Source organism: Salmo trutta, chromosome 40, assembly GCF_901001165.1.
Source record: "Salmo trutta chromosome 40, fSalTru1.1, whole genome shotgun sequence".
NCBI lineage: Eukaryota > Metazoa > Chordata > Actinopteri > Salmoniformes > Salmonidae > Salmo > Salmo trutta.
The window spans coordinates 21181304-21200574 of record NC_042996.1 but is presented as its reverse complement, the minus strand read 5'-3'; the positions used below and the strand labels follow the sequence as shown (position 1 = coordinate 21200574).

At 42.5% G+C, this 19271-nt stretch overlaps 1 protein-coding gene across 1 annotated transcript in view; it reads left to right on the top strand.

Annotated features, from left to right (window-relative positions):
• LOC115180577 (synapsin-3-like) overlaps nt 1-19271 on the top strand; it is a 139092-nt gene that overhangs the window by 102299 nt on the left and 17522 nt on the right. Inside the window, exons 7-10 of the mRNA XM_029742765.1 lie at nt 12564-12626; nt 15612-15754; nt 16666-16740; nt 17105-17207. Of these exons, the coding sequence (XP_029598625.1) occupies nt 12564-12626; nt 15612-15754; nt 16666-16740; nt 17105-17207 (384 nt within the window). The remainder of the gene's footprint in view (nt 1-12563; nt 12627-15611; nt 15755-16665; nt 16741-17104; nt 17208-19271) is intronic.

Here is a 19271-nt window from a genome sequence, read left to right as displayed (position 1 = left end):
CATTTTTGTGGTAGCGATTGAACCATTGTCAGTGGTGATCTAAGAGGGTGTGGGGCTTACTGTGGCCTGTGAGTTATGGAGTATTGTCCATTATCCATCAGCATGCTGTCATTGTGCTTGGCTCGTCCTCTGCTCCCCCTCTGGTAATGGTGAACCAGGCCAGACCATGGCCCATGGGGTGTGTGGACTAGGTGGACCACGATTGACCGTGGTTGACCGCGGTGTTACCGGACAAACTGCTGTGTGAGGTACCGCAGCTCATCCCATGTCCAGATTTACTGATGCCTGGAATCTCCCCTCAGCACCGCAGGAGAACCTGCACAAACATTTATCCACAGCATCATGGGAACATTGTGCTGTTTCACAATAACGTTTCTAACTGTCCTCAAATTAATGGGGGTGTTTGGGAGACTGAGGATGGCTAGGCCTTTTTAGAGGAAGAATGCGTTTATGATGTCATAGTCCTTTAGAGAGTTTCGATAAATGTTTAGTCTCAGCATTATAATGGAACAGTGTTTTTGTCTTATTCCTTCAACTGCCCATAAAGTGGCTGTAAGTGTTGTATACATTGGGGGGATTGGTGGCTGTAAATTCAGTTTAAAAGCAACATATTAGACTTGGTTGTGTATAAAGGACAGTATACAAAGTGCAGATTGTGAGAAAGCAGCTTGAGAGTGCCTTTGCGTCACCCAATAATGATTAATGTTGTCTTTAGAGAGAGGGCGTATAGCCACACTGGGAAGACTCCCTCAATTTATTGCATTACTGGACATGAAGCAATATACTCAAACCACACTCAAAGCGCTCACACCACACTTGCAATTCCTTGTAGCTCCCTGAGTGACTCCCTGTCACTCCTTCTACTACAGTATGCCCTATCCAGCTCTTCCTGGGTAAAAAGAGGTCAGGCCAGGCGACCCTACCACTATTCTACTCCGATGTTGTTCTCTAGACAAACCGTTTCCTTCACGATGCTAAACGGAGCCCTTTTCCAGGTGAGGAAGTGGTTCTGCCCCGGGCTTAAGGATGGAGCTGCCCGGCCAGGGTTTGGTCTGAGTGAGACATCAAAAGCGAGGCGGCCAGCTGCCGGGACTGGTTCTACGGCAGAGGTTGGCTCTCTCGCTCCCTTCTGCCGGTATAAATAGAGCCGGGGTGTGCCGCATCCAACTGTTCCAAAATATTTTCCCCCTTGATGTTCTCTTCCCTCTCTCTCTCTCTCTTCCTCTGTACCGGGGCCTCATTGAAAGAAGTGGCTGTGCTGACATTTGGGCTCTGGCTTTGTATAGTCTGCAGAAGGTTCCCCTCCCTCTTTTGCCAATAGGAGCTGCCTGTTCCTTCTATTGTTTTCCTCAGGTGTGAGGTAGAGTAAGAGCCAACATCGACATGCATGCACTGCCTTGTGTATGATCACATGTGCTTGGAAATAAATCTTGTGAAATACAGTATAGGTCAGAGGGTAGAGCTAATATTGCACGAAATGACCATAACTTTTGATGGCTTATGTACGGTGTCTGCTACAAGACCATGGTGCTTGCCTACGGAGCTGTGAGGGGAACGGCACCTCCGTACCTTCAGGCTCTGATCAGTCCCTACACCCAAACAAGGGCACTGCGTTCATCCACCTCTGGCCTGCGGGCCCCCCTACCTCTGCGGAAGCACAGTTCCCGCTCAGCCCAGTCAAAACTGTTCACTGCTCTGGCACCCCAATGGTGGAACAAGCTCCCTCACGACGCCAGGACAGCGGAGTCAATCACCACCTTGCGGAGACACCTGAAACCCCACCTCTTTAAGGAATACCTGGGATAGGATAAAGTAATCCTTCTAACCCCCCCCCCCCCAAAAAAGATATAGATGTACTATTGTAAAGTGGTTGTTCCACTGGATATCATAAGGTGAATGCACCAATTTGTAAGTCGCTCTGGATAAGAGCGTCTGCTAAATGACGTAAATGTAAATGTCTTGGGAAAGTATTCAGACCCCTTGACTTTTCCCACTTTTTTACATTACAGCCTTATTCTAAAATGGATTAAAACAATTTTTAAATCCTCAGCAATCTACACACATTACTCCATACTGACAAAGCGAAAACAGGTTTTTAGAAATAAAATACAGAAATACCTTCCATAAGTATAAGCCCCTTTATTATGAGACTCGAAATTGAGCTCAGGTGCATCCTGTTTCAATTGATCATCCTTGAGATGTTTCTACAACTTGATTGGAGTCTACATCTGGTAAATTCAATTGATTAGACATGATTTGGAAAGGCACACACCTGTCTATATAAGGTCCCACAGTTGACAGTTCAAGTCAAAAACCAAGGAATTGTCTGTAGAGCACCGGGACAGGATTGTGTCAAGTCACAGATCTGGGGAAGGATTCCAAAAATGTTCTTCAGCATTGAAGGTCTCCAAGAACACAGTGACCTCCATCATTCTTAAATGTTAGATGTTTGGAACCACCAAGATTCTTCCTAGAGCTGGCCGCCCGGCCAAACTGAGCAATCGTGGGGAGAAGGGCCTTGGTCAGGGAGGTGACCAAGAGCATTGTCCAAAAGGACAACCATCTCCGCAGCACTCCTCCAATCAGGCCTTTATAGTAGAGTGGCCAGACAGAAGCTACTCCTCAGTAAAAGGCACATGACAGCCCACTTGGTGTTTGCCAAAAGGCACCTAAAGACTCTCAGACCATGAGAAACAAGATTCTCTGGTGTGATGAAACCAAGATTGAACTCTTTGGCCTGAATGCCAAGCGTCACGTCTGGAGGAAACCTGACACCATCCCTATGGTGAAGCAGGGTGGTGGCAGCATCATGCAGTGGGATGTTTTTCAGCGGCAGGGACTGGGAGACTAGTCAGAATCGAGGCAAAGATGAACGGAGCAAAGTACAGAGAGATCCTTAATGAAAACCTGCTCCAGAGCGCTCAGGATCTCAGACTAGGGCGAAGGTTCACCTTCCAATAGGACAACGACCCTTAGCACACAGCCAAGACAACGCAGGAGTGGCTTCAGGACAAGTCTCTGAATGTTGTTGAGTGGCCCAGCCAGAGTCTGGACTTGAAGCCGATCGAACATCTCTGGAGAGACCTGAAAATAGCAGTGCGGCAACGCTCCCCATCCAACCTGAAAGAGCTTAAGAAGCTCTGCAGAGAAGAATAGGAGAAACTTCCCAAATACAGGTGTGCCAAGCTTGTAGCGTCATTTAAAAAAAACTGTTTTTGCTTTGTCATCATGGGGTATTGTGTGTTGATTTATCAGGGAAAAAAACAATTTAATACATTTTAGAATAAGGTGGTAACGTAACAAAACGTGGAAAAAGTGATTGGGTCTGAATGCTTTCCGAAGGCACTGTATATCCAATCATATTTTCACGCTTGTTTAAGCTCTAAATCTTGCCCCACGCTTCCTAAAGTGAGCATTAGCACGAATGGTAACAACAACGTCATCAATTAAACAGAGTGCTCTCACCCTTCCCTTAAGCTTATCTCACACCACCACCTGAGGTGCTAATAACCTTGTAATGGGCCTTGCATGTTATCAGGCTATATAATGCTGTGTATGTGTTTCACACAGTAATGTAGGTTAAACATGAAGTGATAATCAATAACACATGTACAATACGACTTTCAGCTCAGTGAATCTATTGCAGTTGATCGATGCCATGAATCACCCAATTGGTTCAATGTTTATTTTTAGATTCAGTCTTACATTATCTAGACTCATTTAATTCAGCTCAACACCATTTATACTGTAGTTGTATGCACGCAAGAACAATCCTTGCTGAATTCTAGTAAGTGGAGGACCTACAGGCAGAGTCCCAAACTGTAAACTGTCTTTCTTCAGCCCTCGGCTTTCCCATTTAACTCTGAGTGGCGGACTGCGACGTCTGAGTGGCCACTCAGTGGTGGATTTCCCAACAGCCCTTCTCTTCCTGTTCGATAAATCCCCCGGGCCAACACCCTCTACTACAGCCACTGTGTGTCCCGGGACTCCTGTCCGTGTCAGAACAACTCTTGTTTCCCTTCTAGCTGGGAGATTCTTGATTCTATGGTCCTATACTTCCTCATCCGGACAGATGTTAATAGAGAAAGAACCGGTCACTTTCCAGAGGCCTATAGAACTCTACAGTATTAGCACCTGTTCTATGTCCCAGCCTTGTTTCATTTGCTTAGCCCACTTTCTTTCTTCTCTTCTTATTTGTTAATCCATTGGGCCACTTTAGGGCTCTGGATATGGATTTGGCTTTTACAGTGTATTAGTCTTAGAGGGAATGGTGGTTTTAAGGGCTGGGTGTGGGGGGGGGGGGGGAGTTCAAAACCATTTCCTTTGCTACTCATTTAGGCCTTCACTATAATACATTTCCCAGTTCCCTCACGTGCCACTATAACTAAATTGTTTTGTTGTTGGACGTCTGTAGAGTCCCCTCATTGATCAGTGTTTTGGAGGGATACTTGAGTATTACATTTTGGCTGTCCTATCACATCTTAACCCTGCTTGCAAAACTGGATAATTTACTGTTACCAGGTGTTTAAAGTCTACCTCTGACTTTCAATTAAACTTTCTAAACCCTCTCAAGGCAAATTGCCTGTTGAACCCCATTTTAAATTGAGTAAACAAAGTTTGTGATGCCAGTCATCTGTTCTATCAACACCAGGACCTCGACCATCTGCTCCAAACTCCCGATGCCAAATTGACTTTTGGAATGTTTTATTTGTCCGTTGCTTCATTAGCATAAAGTAAAAAAATAAAAACCCATCAGAGCTGTGCAAAGACAAACGCCCAGCAATCTGTCATGGAATGTGTTTATGGGCTTGTACGAAATGGGGAAAGTTGTTTAAATTGTTCAACTTCTGGACAAAGCTTATAAAAAAAACATTTTACTTTCCAAAAACTTTTACTGCAATTTCTAAACATCATAAATCGAGACATGAGAAATCAGCAACTGCATCATGAGAAGAGGTATGAGTAATTACATAATAATTGTCATCATGTTGTGAACATGAAACTGATGGGATGTATCATGAAGCTGATGGCAAAACTGGTTTTATGCCTTATCCAGACCATCCGTTGAAGACCTTTCAGTCAGAAACATAATGTTTTGAACTAGAACTCAATAAAAGTGCAATTTTCTGTTATCAACCAATCTTTTCTCTATGTATGCCTCCTCTAAGAGGCCAATGACCAGAGGTTCACAGCTTCCCCGATCCCAGGATCAAGTGACTTTGCTGGGTGTAATTGCATACATTGCCTCCTTTCTTCCACAGCCGCTTTTCCAAAGACCCAGTATACTGTATTCTAACCCTGGAAAATGGGAATGTGACATCTCTTTCCATTTTAGACAGAGAGGAATGCCCTGCAGCGCTAATCGTTTCTGCAGGACTGGCTCTGCCAAAGGCCCTGTCTGTCCCATTGATGTTGGTTCTCACTTTTTTCAAATGTAGACGCCAGCTGAAATGTAGCTATGTTAGTGAATTGATTAGCACTAATAGCCCTGCTGCATGACTCTATTATTGCACCACCACAGTAAAGTTGGATTGAAATAGCAATTGTTTTGGCAGTGGTAGTGTCTATTCTACTTAGGCTATGCGTTGGGGGGTATGACATAACCTACACTCATATCTGTGTTTACCTAAAATAGATGTACTCTGAGTGAAGTAGTGGCCATGTTCTGTTATTAAATCATATTGGTTAACACCTGCTCGATCATGGCTTGAAGGGAAACTGGAGTAGGAAGCATGAAGAGTTTCCTTTCATATCAATTCTGATTCCTCGATTAGAGCACCAGTTAGAACTAAAGGTGTTCATACAGTAAGACTTAGCATGAATCGTGTCCATATGCCCAGTATTTTCTCAGCATTTGTCAGTGTATTCCTCAGAACACTGTGCAGATGTCCGAAGATGACTTTGAAATATCTCTGAATGGCCAGCCATTGCCTCAATTAGAAGTGCCATGGACATTGCTTACTTCTAACATCTTCCTTGCCTCTCTCTTCGAAACCCTTGAACCATTCGCAGGTGCCTTGCCAAAGTGTTCAGACTCTTCACCATCAAATACATCTCTATTACAAACTTGGTGTTCGGTATTCTGAGGAAACTTCCACTCTGGAAACTTCCATCCCTGAAAATAGGCTGCCTGTCTGTTTTCCAGACAGATGTTTCCCTCATGGAAACACACTCGGATCAGGATGGATCCTAATGGAAGCCAGATGACCCTGAATTCCATGACCATAATTATCATGCCCCATTAGCAGTCTGTAACGGCTTACGATGTGATACACTGAGCATCCGATGCATAGTTTGCGGTGGCTGGTCGGTAGCACGAGGCTTACCATTACTGTATATACAACTTAAACAGTGTGTCGTCTGGTCTCTCTGTCTTCTGGGAACAGTGTGTCATGCCGGTGTCACGTTGGGAGAGGTGTGTTATGTCTACGGCTTAATTCAATTTGTACAACTTCAAAGGCCGTGGCACGTTTATCTTGTGTAGTGACTTGGCTATGATGAAGTGCAGTGGTTTACTTACAAAGATGACAAATCCCTCGGATCTAGTGTACATTTGAGTGTGGGTTTGAAAATGGCGATGATAGATGGTTGGCTCTAGGTTAAGTGTTTTCTTGAAGCTCCAAACACTTGTACATTTACCACACCAGCACAATTTAAAGACCTCAGAGAATACCACTGAATAACCTGATGAACAAGAGGATGTTCTGACAGTCTGGTTTGGTATATGTAGTTATTCATCCATTCACTCACCTGTTTAAAATGTCAATGTAAAATATTCATCCACAACTTTCAGGTTTGATCTTGATTTTGTTAAGGTTTCATCAATCCACAGAACACTTTCTAGTTACTACAGCACATACATATATAGTACGGGAATAGTTCTGAGGTTTTGCAATGCTGATTTCAAAGAGGCATATCAAATCCACTCAGGCCAGGTGTGTGATTACAGTCAGTAATTTGCGTGTGCTTCGTTTGTCTCTCAAGGCCAAGTTAATCTTTGAGCAGGGTTTTATGTGGACAGGCTGTCTTTGGTTTCGATGCCAGGAGATCTTTTTGAACAGCGGCCTGGGTCAGGGTCCCCCAGCTCTCCTCCTCTCCTCGTCTGCGTAAGTCTTTTCGCTGCTGTCCGCTTCCTTGATGTGGCAGCTTTGAGCGGCCATCATAAAAATTAAGAGATCATACAAATGCGGGGATGGATGCACCATGTGTTGTGTTGGATAATTGATGCGCCCCCTTAAAATGACTTTACCCCCTCATATCAGAGCTTGATATAAGTACATATTTACAATGTACATCTAAGTACTTATCCATCTGGCCTCTCTCCTGGCTAATGTTGTGGAGAATGTTTTTTGTGTGACCTTTCACCCTCAACTCTCAGATTGCCTTTTTGTCTAGCCGCTCATTGTTTTATTAATTGCCAACCAATATATGAAGTTTTACGATAAATGTTTTACAGTACCACTGTAACATTGTACATTATATTAGTGCCACGCCCCTACTTCACAAGGATCATTGGGCAATTATAATGGTCAAATAACTTTTTAGGTCCCTCCATTATAATTGTGGTGATTCACTAAGGATGGCTATTTGGGCACAGATGTTACGTGACAATTATCCTCGGTCCATCATGATGACACCTGCAAAGGCAGGGTCATTGGATGACTCATGTCCCCTCTCAGTTCGAAGTGCTGCCCTTTAGTTTGTGGAAAATTCCATGGGCCCAATAGACTGGTTAAAAAAAAATCTTCAATGTTTTACCTAATTTGTCTGCATGCCAACAACCCAACATTCAACTGAACTTAATAATTGAGTGAGGCGAGGGGAGTGGGGGGATTTAAGAATGTGACACAGAGGTGTCTGGAGGTTAGGGAAGTGTGATTCACGACAGCCTTCGGCCCTAAATGATCCACTTGTCTGACATTCACACGCAGAATATATATAGACTGAGTGTTTTGGCCCGAAGGATGGGCTTCCCTGAAGTATGTCCATTAGGTGCCAGACCTGGTCGTCTGGTGTGTTACTGTAAATGACGGCAACCTCATGTTGTGAAACCAAACCTAGACTGGTGAAATCACTGGCCATATAATTAGCTTTTGTGTGTGTTTTGTCAATTACTTTACCATACTGAACACATTGTTAATGGTTTTCGGGTGGGAACAAGAAAGCCAAGTACAGTAATTCATGCAGCTGTGAGAAAACAAAAGCTGAGACAAATCAAAATGTACAAAAGGCCCACCAAGGATATTTTATGGATAGGAATCTCTGGGTGGATGTTTTGCTGAAAAACCTATAAAGGATATATCAATCACTACTGTAATACAGTCTGGACTAATAACATAGTTTCCATAGTGTGTGAAAAAACAACTCCCCATACAGTCTGTAATAATATAATAATTTGTAATACTTGTCTTTGGTGGATTGTTTAAACAAATGCCCCCCCCCCCGAGTATTACCATAACTACTGAAGATGAGCGGTTGACAGTGTACTTAAGTCATCAGTGAAGCAATACAAAACAGTGAGCTCATGTCTCAGCCTGAGATGGTGTTATGCCAGGTTTAGTGTCTTGACTTATTTGTTCCTCCTTCTGATGTTCCGTGCTGCCAGTGTAACCTCACGAGATAGGATGTGGTCTCTTCCCTACACAGTGTCTCCCGTCATTGCCACATTGATGGGAATGACTGGGAGGTGCGCAGATTATACATCCAGACAGAGTTGGCGGCCACAAATCTGCCCGCCCAAAATCTCCTCTGTCATTTTAGGACAGGCCCCCACAGGGAAACCACTGTCCTCAGTCATTCTCATACACATGTTATATCAGGTGTCTCCCTGCTGCATAGCTCACATGTACTAAATACAAAATGACTCAGCTTGCGTCTGAGGCTTAGTGAATGTTATTTTCTCTGGCACATGGAGATTTCCATTTAAAAAAATGGAAATACCTACCACAAAGGGCAATACCTACCATAAATGGTCAGTTACTGTTGATCGGTATGTAGCTTATTCTTTGGAATTTAAATTAGGAATTGAGAGATACATTGAGGAGTCCATTTTAGGGTTGTAAAATTCTGGTAACTTTCCCAAAATTCCCTGGTTTTCCAGAAATTTGGGTTGAAAAATTCTGGATTTCCTGCTAATTTCAGGAACCTTCCAACCAGGATTTCTGGAAAACTAGGGAATTTTGGGAAAGTTACCCAAATTCTGCAACCCTAGTCCATTTAACAATCTATGAGCCAATGTGTGTCACCTAAACAGAGTATAGTTGAAGTTGGAAGTTTACATACACTTAGGTTGGAGTCATTAAAACTCATTTTTCAACCACTCCACAAATTTCTTGCTAACAAACTATAGTTTTGGCAAGTCGGTTAGGACATCTACTTTGTGCATGACAGAAGTAATTTTTCCAACAATTGTTTATAGACAGATTATTTCACTTATAATTTACTGTATCACAATTCCAGTGGGTCAGAAGTTTACATACACCAAGTTGACTGTGCCTTTAAACAGCTTGTAAAATTCCAGAAAATGATGTCATGGCTTTAGAAGCTTCTGATAGGCTAATTGACATACTTTTTGTAAATTGGAGGTGTATTTGTTGATGTATTTCAAGGCCTACCTTCAAACTCAGTGCCTCTTTGCTTGACATGATGGGAAAATCAAAAGAAATCAACCAAGACCTCAGAAAAAAATTGTAGACCACAAGTCTGGTTCATCCTTGGGAGCAATTTCCAAACGCCTGAAGGTACCACGTTCATCTGTACAAACAAAAGTATGTAAGTATAAACACCATGGGACCACGCAGCCGCCATACTGCTCAGGAAGGAGACGCGTTCGGTCTCCGAGAGATTAACGTACTTTGGTGCGAAAAGTGCAAATCAATCCCATAACAACAGCAAAGGACCTTGTGAAGATGCTGGAGGAAACAGGTACAAAAGTATCTATATACACAGTAAAACGAGTCCTATATCTATATAACCTGAAAGGCCGCTCAGCAAGGAAGAAGCCACTGCTCCAAAACCGCCATAAAAAAAGCCAGACTACGGTTTGCAACTGCACATGGGGATAAAGATCGTACTTTTTGGAAAAATGTCCTCTGGTCTGATGAAACAAAAACAGAACTGTTTGGCCATAATGACCATTGTTATGTTTGGAGGAAAAAGGGGGACGTTTGCAAGCCGAAGAACACCATCCCAATTGTGAAGCGTGGGGTTGGCAGCATCATGTTGTGGGGGTGCTTTGCTGCAGGAGGGACTGGTGCACTTCACAAAATAGATGGCATCATGGGAAAGGAAAATTATGTGGATATATTGAAGCATCATCTCAACACATCAGTCAAGAAGTTAAAGCTTGGTCGCAAATGGGTCTTCCAAATGGACAATGACCCCAAGCATACTTCCAAAGTTGTGGAAAAATGGCTTAAGGACAACAAAGTCAAGGTATTGGAGTGGCCATCACAAAGCCCTGACCTCAATCCCATAGAAAATTTGTGGGCAGAACTGAAAAAGCGTGTGCGAGCAAGGAGGCCTACAAACCTGACAAACCTACAAACCTCCTGCTCTGTCAGGAGGAATGGGCCAAAATTCACCCAACTTTTTGTGGGAAGCTTGTGGAAGGCACCCAAAACGTTCGACCCAAGTTAAACAATATAAAGGCAATGCTACCAAATACTAATTGCGTGTATGTAAACTTCTGACCCACTGGGAATGTGAAATGAAAGCTGAAATAAATCATTCTCTCTACCATTATTCTGACATTTCAGAATAATGGTAGATTAAATGATTAAATGTCAGGAATTGTGAAAACTGAGTTTAAATGTATTTGGCTAAGGTGTATGTAAACTTCCGACTTCAAATGTATACCTATTATCTGGGTTCTAAAGCTCTTTGTACTATTTTTAGGGATTTCAAGTGGTTGACTCACTAGTGTAAATGGACTGTGTAATCATGATTATATCACTCACAGAGTTTGAAAGTGGATTATACATTCACAATTATACTTCCAACTCACACACATACTAAAGTTGATTTCAGCCTATGATGGATGCAAGTTCGATTGTGTTATCTTGCCAGTACAGCTTGGGGTTGTAGTTTCAAGATCTCTCAACACGGTTGGCACTGATGTCCTTGCATCCTTGCGTCTGTCGAAGAGTAAAGCGCTGTGATGATCAACACCAACAAGACAACATCCAGACCGGGGGTCTTCTCTGTTCTGTTCAGTCCTGTCCGCTGACAGCCAGACGAAGGGTGTATAAAACGATAGCAGCAGCTGCCTTTGCCCTAGCAGATCTGTCAGGCCTGAGCTCACGGCTGTGTGCATACTCTGGCTGTGTGCCCTCTGCTCTGACTGAACATTTCTCCTCTGCTTATCTAAATGTTTTCTCTCAGTGTGTGTCAGGAAGAGTCTGTGTTTTTGTACCCAGGCCCACCTTATAACTCTGATGTTATATTGTACCGTAACGACTGCAGTAAAAATGTAAGCGATGTTACAGACACACCCCATTCATGTTGTTCAGGTAATGTACTCCTCAGAAGAATACTTTATAGACAAATTAACAGTTTTTATCATACCATATCACGACTTGACATGCCATATTATATTATTAACACCACCATAACACTAACTGGCCAAGTGTCTCTAGTGTAATATATACATTTGTGTTAGAATGCATGTCACTGATGTGATGGCTTTGATACTGTCTAATCTAACTAAAGGGGGCTGTTATATAGAGAACGATGACGCAAACTCTCCAGTGAGTATATCTCATTTCTGTGTGCCATTTCAAACAAGTGGGGAAAAAATAAGAGATTTAGAAAGTGGTTTCAAACTGGATAAGCCCTCTCTTTAGATGACATTCCAATCTAACAATGGTATCAGGGGATCGATCAGTGGCAAGAATGTGTTTAAAGAACACGTTTGAAGTTGTCTGTTGATGTTTCATCCTCCTCTCACATTGCACACCACGCTATGAGAAAGCCCATGATGTCTGCGGTGGGGCTGGGTTGTCTAAACCCATCCCAAGAAGCTGTGGCTGTGGTCTCTCGCTTTCTCATTTCCCAGAACTTCTCTTTTGTGTAATAAACCAACATTCTTCAGAAAATACCTCATGCTTCCCTAAATTGGGAGGCTTTAAGTTCAATGTGGTAGTTCCATAATGGTCTTTGAGAAGTCTTTCTCTTTAAATTAGGTTTTGATTGTATACCATACGCCAGGTCTGAGCTATGCCTCGCAATTAAGTTTAGGGAGGAACTTGTGTTTTGCTTTTAGTAGTGAGTCACTCACATGCACCTTACAGTTCAATCATAGCCAAATCATAGTCGTGGAGCCCTTGTCAATCTTAGTAGATGTAGATAGACACTGGTTGTCATTATAGGGACCTCAGTGTAGCTCTAAAAGGCTTTCCCTGCTCCACAGCCCTGTCACGCTAACCATTACGATATCAAGGTTGCTCTTCAGAGAAGTCTTCTATCCATTTAGTTGGTATTAGGACTAATGCATACTGCATGTCCTCTCCTCTACCGGTGGTTTTCCAGACTGTGCTAACGTTCTACTTTGTCTTCTTTCCCAGGTGACAACACCAACGTTCCCCGTGGTGGTCAAGATGGGCCATGCCCACGCCGGCATGGGCAAGGTAAGCCCCCCCCCCAACACATGTCTAGTCTTGATTTGTTTGTGTTTGTAATGCTAACCTATTACATACTGTGCAGTTAGGAGTTGAGCTGTAAATAACAGACCAGGCTCCTTATCTCTTCTCTGTGTATCTCTGAGCTTGCCAAAGTGATGATGGCATGACATCCCTTCCATAAGCAGACTATCAGTCTCGGAGAGGAGGTGGAGAAGGGTGTGAAGCTGAGCTGGATCTGGTCCTTGTCGAAACCCATGATCTCACAGCCTGTCTGATAGGAAGGGACTTTGGGGGCTTTTTCAGGGGGTTTACATGTTATTAAGGAGCTAGGGAGGAGATATGGGCATCGGCATGCTGATAATTGTCGGGATCTGAAGACCTCTTCTAGTTAACTCATTAAGGCCTGGATATGCTACTGCAAGTGTGAGTCTGCAGCGGTGCAAAAAAATAGACAAAGCTTGAACATGGATATATCCTAATTTCTCCTTATATCTTATTCCTCTTCTTTGTTTCACCATTTTGTTCTACAGTCCATGTTGTTCTACAGTTCATCCTCCATTGAATACAAAATTGTAAACTATGGAGAGAAGCCGTCTCATGTCTCATAACCCCAAGACTATTTTTCTCATTAGACCATTGTAAATAACAACAAGGATTAAAACAAGCATGTGACTGTTCGCCTCGGGGCACCCAGGCACCGGGCAGGCAGCATAACAACTAGCTAAGTGGGTCATTAGCAAGTGGCACCACCACAGGGTGCGCGCAAACACACAGGGAAGCAAGCAACATACACACACACACACTTTCAACAGCATGCAGTTCAGTGAACAGCCAACCAAAGTGAGTGATTACTAGCCCCAAATGGAGCCCACCTTCCTCACATATAATACAGAACCTCCCGGGCCGAGTCTGTGCGTTCACACAGTACTCAGGGGGAAGCACTTCCTATACGTTTATCCCCCCTTTCCATCTGAAAGGCTGGGTGGGGTTTCCTCTTTTACAGGAACCTGGAGTGCTATAGAGTTCCCACATGCCCTCTGGATCACTTAGCATAGGCCCATTGTAGACCAGGACCTCACTTAATTCCCCTGACCTCACAGAGGACTTAGAACTGGGGGAGAGAAGAGGGTCTGGATGTCGGCCATTCAAGTGCTTCACATGGCTTTTAAGTTGAGCTGAGAGACTCTTGACAAAAGACATTGGTTAAAATTCAAGTATCTGGAGTTGTGGAATTGGGACTACGACTATGGCCAGTGTTACGACTTTCAGTTGTTTTAACACTACGTTTGCTTAACCTAATGTAATAAAGTGCAGAGGGTTTTCACTTCAACAGTTCTTTATGATCTGTAGCCTAAGTTAAATGTTACGGCAACATCTTTTAGGATGACAAGGTGAATACCGTTAAAAAAAAAAGATCATGATTGGCTACTTCTATCTTCCCATCCTAGTCTAACGTCAATCCATTTTGTTGTTGTTTTTTATGAAATCAGTTCTCAGAAAGAGACCTTTAGAGCCTGTCCATCGCATGGAGGTGTTAATCCTGGTTTGGGGAGTTAAGAATGGCTCACTAAAGGGTAGACAGACTTAACAGACACTAGAGAATATTTCTCAACCATTGAAACTGGGCAGTGTCCAGAATCACGTTGCTTTCCACCTCAACCTGCTCTTGATCCAACTGCCAGTACATACCCTCTTAATTACCTTATGGTTTCTGCTTCCAGTGTTATAGTTTACTTTATTTACACCATGGTTTGGCTTTGTTTTCTCTGGCTCTCCAGAGGTATTGGGTTATACCTTTGGAACCACAGTGGGTAGCCAAGTACACAAATACTTTCCTCATATGAACAGAGGAAAACCATTTCCCCCTTGTCTAGCTACCTCCAACTCTATGTCAAACATACTCCAGATGCCAAGTAAGAATCTTAAAAAGTAGTTGTGACAAACAGAATGAAATGCCTGATCCAAAAAAGTGGGCCAACTCAAGCCCTCCCTTATATCTTTACCACAGTAGACCTCTTCATCTCACTTGAGAATTGGGCCACGGGAGAGAAGAAGAGATGAGCCGAAAGGAGAGAGGAGTGTGGGTGGGAAAGTGAGAGCATCGGTCCAATCCGTCCCTGTCCACGACAGCCCCTCACTGTTGCCACCGACTCCCACTGCATGGTGGATGAATCATAGTGCCAAAGATAACAGCCAGAGGGATGATAATGAGAGTCAATGGAGGAAATATAAAGGGAATGTCCAGTATCATCATACATCATATGGGTGATATACATTCAGACAGCTATACATTACAGGCTGTTGATTTATGGCTGTCTACTACTCCTCTGCCCCTTTTCCCATGGTTTGAGTGAGTTTCTGGAGTGTTGTAATCCCTATTTTATTAGCTATCAATGCAGACATATCTGGTTGGTAATTGAGTGTCTTAGGCTTAGTGTGCCTGTCAGTTATTATATTTAATCAAACCTGTTTACATTAAAAAGACAAAAGATACTGTAGATTGGCATGTATTGTATGAAACAGGAGTCTATAGAATTGGACTGTTTGTTCTCCTTGGATAAATTGTGGGTCGATTGAATTTAGCTACTGTTTGTCATTTCCATCAAAATGTTGTCTAGCATATTAGTGGTGGAAGAGGTGAGTTTACTCCCTTACTATGTAAAGGGCTTTTGAGCACCTACTGTAGGTGGAAACGCGCTATATAAATGCAATCAAGTATTACTGTACTGTCTGTATATGAAGTCACTGTGTACCTGATGAACTCTCGTGGATGTGAGAAACGTGCAGCTCCTAAAATCCTAACATTTTCCAGAGAGGAAGCTTTTCATTGTCCTGTCTGTGTTGGATTTACATTCCTTTGGGATTCTAACAGTCTACTTCAGCTCCTGTCTCAATGCTTTTATTAGCATGTTTGGTAATTAACCATCACAAAGCACCAATTAGGCATATCTTCCTGCCGATGAACTAATTAGTGGCGTATTCCTGTTTCAGATCAAAGTGGAGAACGAACTTGACTTCCAGGATATTACCAGTGTGGTGGCGCTGGCCAGAACCTATGCCACCTCTGAGCCCTACATCCTGTCCAAGTACGACATCAGGATCCAGAAAATCGGCAACAACTACAAGGCCTACATGTAAGTATGATGTAGTCTCTATGCTGTGTACACTGGGTTTTGTCTGTGACTTGGACATGTCAGCAATGAATGTGACTAGAAGGAAACTATATGGCTTGCATGTGAATGACTTTACCAGAGAGAGAGAGAGGGGGAGAGATAGACATGGAAACAGAGACGGATGAAGGGAAACAAAAAAGAGACAGAGAAATAGAGAGATGGCTAGAGAGACAGAGATAAGCCCTAGAATAGTCCAGCCTGCATACCAATATGAGTGTGGGAATAGGCCCATGGTACACCCTTCCCAGTCAGTGGAGCCGTGCAGGGCTCACCTACACAACACCACCTTCTCTAACTAGGGACAACGACCAGGGTTGCATTCTCCCAGAGGGAAGTGACAGCATCAGCCAATGTGACTGTGACCACTGGGCAACTTCAGCCTTATAGTCTCAATCTCAGTTTGAACTAATATAACCTCCTCTGAGTAACCAGCCACTTCCATTTCAAATGCTCAACAGCACCCTCTTGAATACAACAGACCTCATGCAATAAATGTAAAACATCATGTACAGTAACAATGAAAGTGTGAATCTACGCCCTTTCTACTCTCATGTTTCTCAATCTGAACAAGTATTGCTTGACTAAAAGGAGTGGAGTTTACTTCCTTATCTCAACTTATTTCCTCGGCACCAGTCATGAAAGCACGTCTCCAAGCGACCGTTACACAAACATAATATAGGCGTACATTGCAATCGTCATCAGTGTCGTATTCAGCGATAACATCTTCCCCACAGGGCCTTCTGTTGAACTACAAAAACAAAACACAATGACTAAGTTAGCTGACCATTGCATTCCATTCCAGTCCAGAGAATAGCTGAACGCCTGATTTATTTCCTTGATTTTCTCTTTGATTTGATTTTCACCTTTTCTAGGAGGACGTCCATCTCAGGCAACTGGAAGGCTAACACAGGCTCAGCCATGTTGGAACAGATCGCTATGACAGACAGGTAAGCTGGCCTATAGGCACTTTGTTAGACATAACAGATAAGCCTTATTATAAGAAATTCAGAAAGCTTAAAGATGTATTATTGTATTTATTCATTTGCACACAAGTAATTACAAGAGTTTAGAAGGCAAGTGAAAAGTGCATGTGCAGGAGCGGTAAAAACGAACAAACCTGACACCCCCCCCTTTCAAATATTTATAGAACAAAACAAACATAAAATGATATCCTGATATGTCAAAACGTTAAACAAGTTATAAAGCATTATACCTGCAGGCTTTAAGTAAAGTGTTACCAGAAGTTGTTTTTCACAGCCCAGGTCTGTTTTGTAATTGACAATGACAGTTGTGGATGTCACTCTGTTCCAGATATCGTGTGTGGGTGGACTCCTGTGCCGAGATGTTCGGGGGCCTTGATATCTGTGCTGTGAAAGCCGTCCACGGAAAAGATGGCAACGACTACATTATCGAGGTCAGTTGATTCTTAGCATGTCTTAGCAAGTACTGTATAAGAAAATGAGACAGTATCTCTAGGCCTTCTCGTTCAGGGTAAAAAAAACACAAGACATATCTCAAACAGACAGCCCATATCATGATCACTGTATGTGTGCCTAATATAATATTTGCCAGCCTACATACAGCTAGAGGTAAATTGTAGTTATCGAATATTCTGAAGAATGTTCAGACAACATGTGGTGTTCAACATGTATGCTAACCCAGTTTGAATTACATGAGTTATAATAAGCTCTTTAAACAGGGCGTGAGTAACAATGGATGATGATGAAAGACCATGTCAATTCCAGAAATATGTTTATTAAGTCAGATTTCTCTGGTGGGCGATATCATTTTCAAAATCATCATGAAGTAATAGATTGCATTGACAGACAAGAGTTTGGCGGGCGATGGTGGAGGAAGAGGGCGCAGTCGGGATAGATCAGGCATGATTAGTCTGAGTCAGAGCAATGAAAGAATGATTACGCTGTAGACCAAACACAATGATCTGAATTCATACAAAGGCATGGCTAGCCGGCTGCCCACGCTGTCTGTCTGTCTGTCTGTCTGTCTGTCTGTCTGTCTGTCTGTCTGTCTGTCTGTCTGTCTGTCTGTCTGTCTGTCTGCCTGCCTGCCTGCCTGTCTGCCTGTCTGCCTGAAGTCATAGATACCTGAGGAAAACAACTTTTCTGAAGTTCTTTAGTTTTCCTCAGTTGGTTCAAATGGCAGAACTGAGGAGAAGATTTAGGGAGGACCATAGAGATCAAATATAGTGTTCTATTCATCAATGATCTACACAAAATACTCTACTCTAATATCACAGTAAAAAAAGATGAATGAAAAATAAAACCCCAATATACCTTGATTAGATAAGTATTCGCCCCCTGAGACAATACATGTTAGAAACACTTTCTTTTAATAGGAGCTTTGCACACCTATATTGTGCAATATTTGCCCATTATTCTTTTCAAAATTCTTCAAGCTCTGTCAAGCTGTTTTGGGATCATGGCTATTCAGCAATTTTCAAGTCTTGCCATAGATCTTCAAGCAGATTTAAGTCAAAACTGTAACTTGACCACTCAGAAACATTCATTGTTTTCTTGGTAAGCAACTCCAGTGTAGATTTGGCTTTGTGTTATAGGTTATTGTCCTGCTGAAAGGTGAATTCCTTTCCCAGTGTCTGGTGTAAAACAGACTGAAGCAGATTTTCCTCTGTTGGCCAAAAAGTACATTCCTTTACTATATTTTTATGCAGTATTACTTTAGTGCCTTGTTGCATATTTTTATTTTATTTTACCTTTATTTAACTAGGCAAGTCAGTTAAGAACAAATTCTTATTTTCAATGACGGCCTAGGAACAGTGGGTTAACTGCTTTGTTCAGGGGCAGAACGACAGATTTTTACCTTGTCAGCTCGGGGATTCAATCTTGCAACCTTTCGGTTACTAGTCCGACGCTCTAACCACTAGGCTACCTGCCGCCCCTATACATATGCATGGTTTGGAATATTTTTCTAAAATTTTTATTCAGTATATTTGTATTCTTCTTTTCACTTTATTGTGGAGTCATAACAATGTTGTTGATCCATGCTCCGTCAATGGCCTCATGGTGACATCCCTAAGCAGTTTCCTTCCTGCAGCTCAGTTCAGAAAGATGACTGCATCTTTGATGTCTGTGTATGCTTAAAGATATATTCAATGTCTTATTTGTTATTGGTACCCATCTACCAATCACTGCCCTTCTTTATGAGGCTTTCAAAAAGCTCCCTGGTCTTTGTAGTTGAATCTGTGCTTGAAATTCAATATTTGACTGAGGGAACTTACAGATGTTGTATGTACAGTATGGAGGACAGAGGAAGGGGTAGTCATTAAAAAATTATTTCACACAGTTTGAGACGGTATAACTTATGTGATTTGTTAAGCCAAATTTAATTTCTGCACTAATTTAGGCTTGCCTAAACAAAGGGGGTGAATACTTATGCAATTACTATTTTAGTTATGACATTTTTACAACATTTACAGTTAAATCTATTTCAATTCCACGTT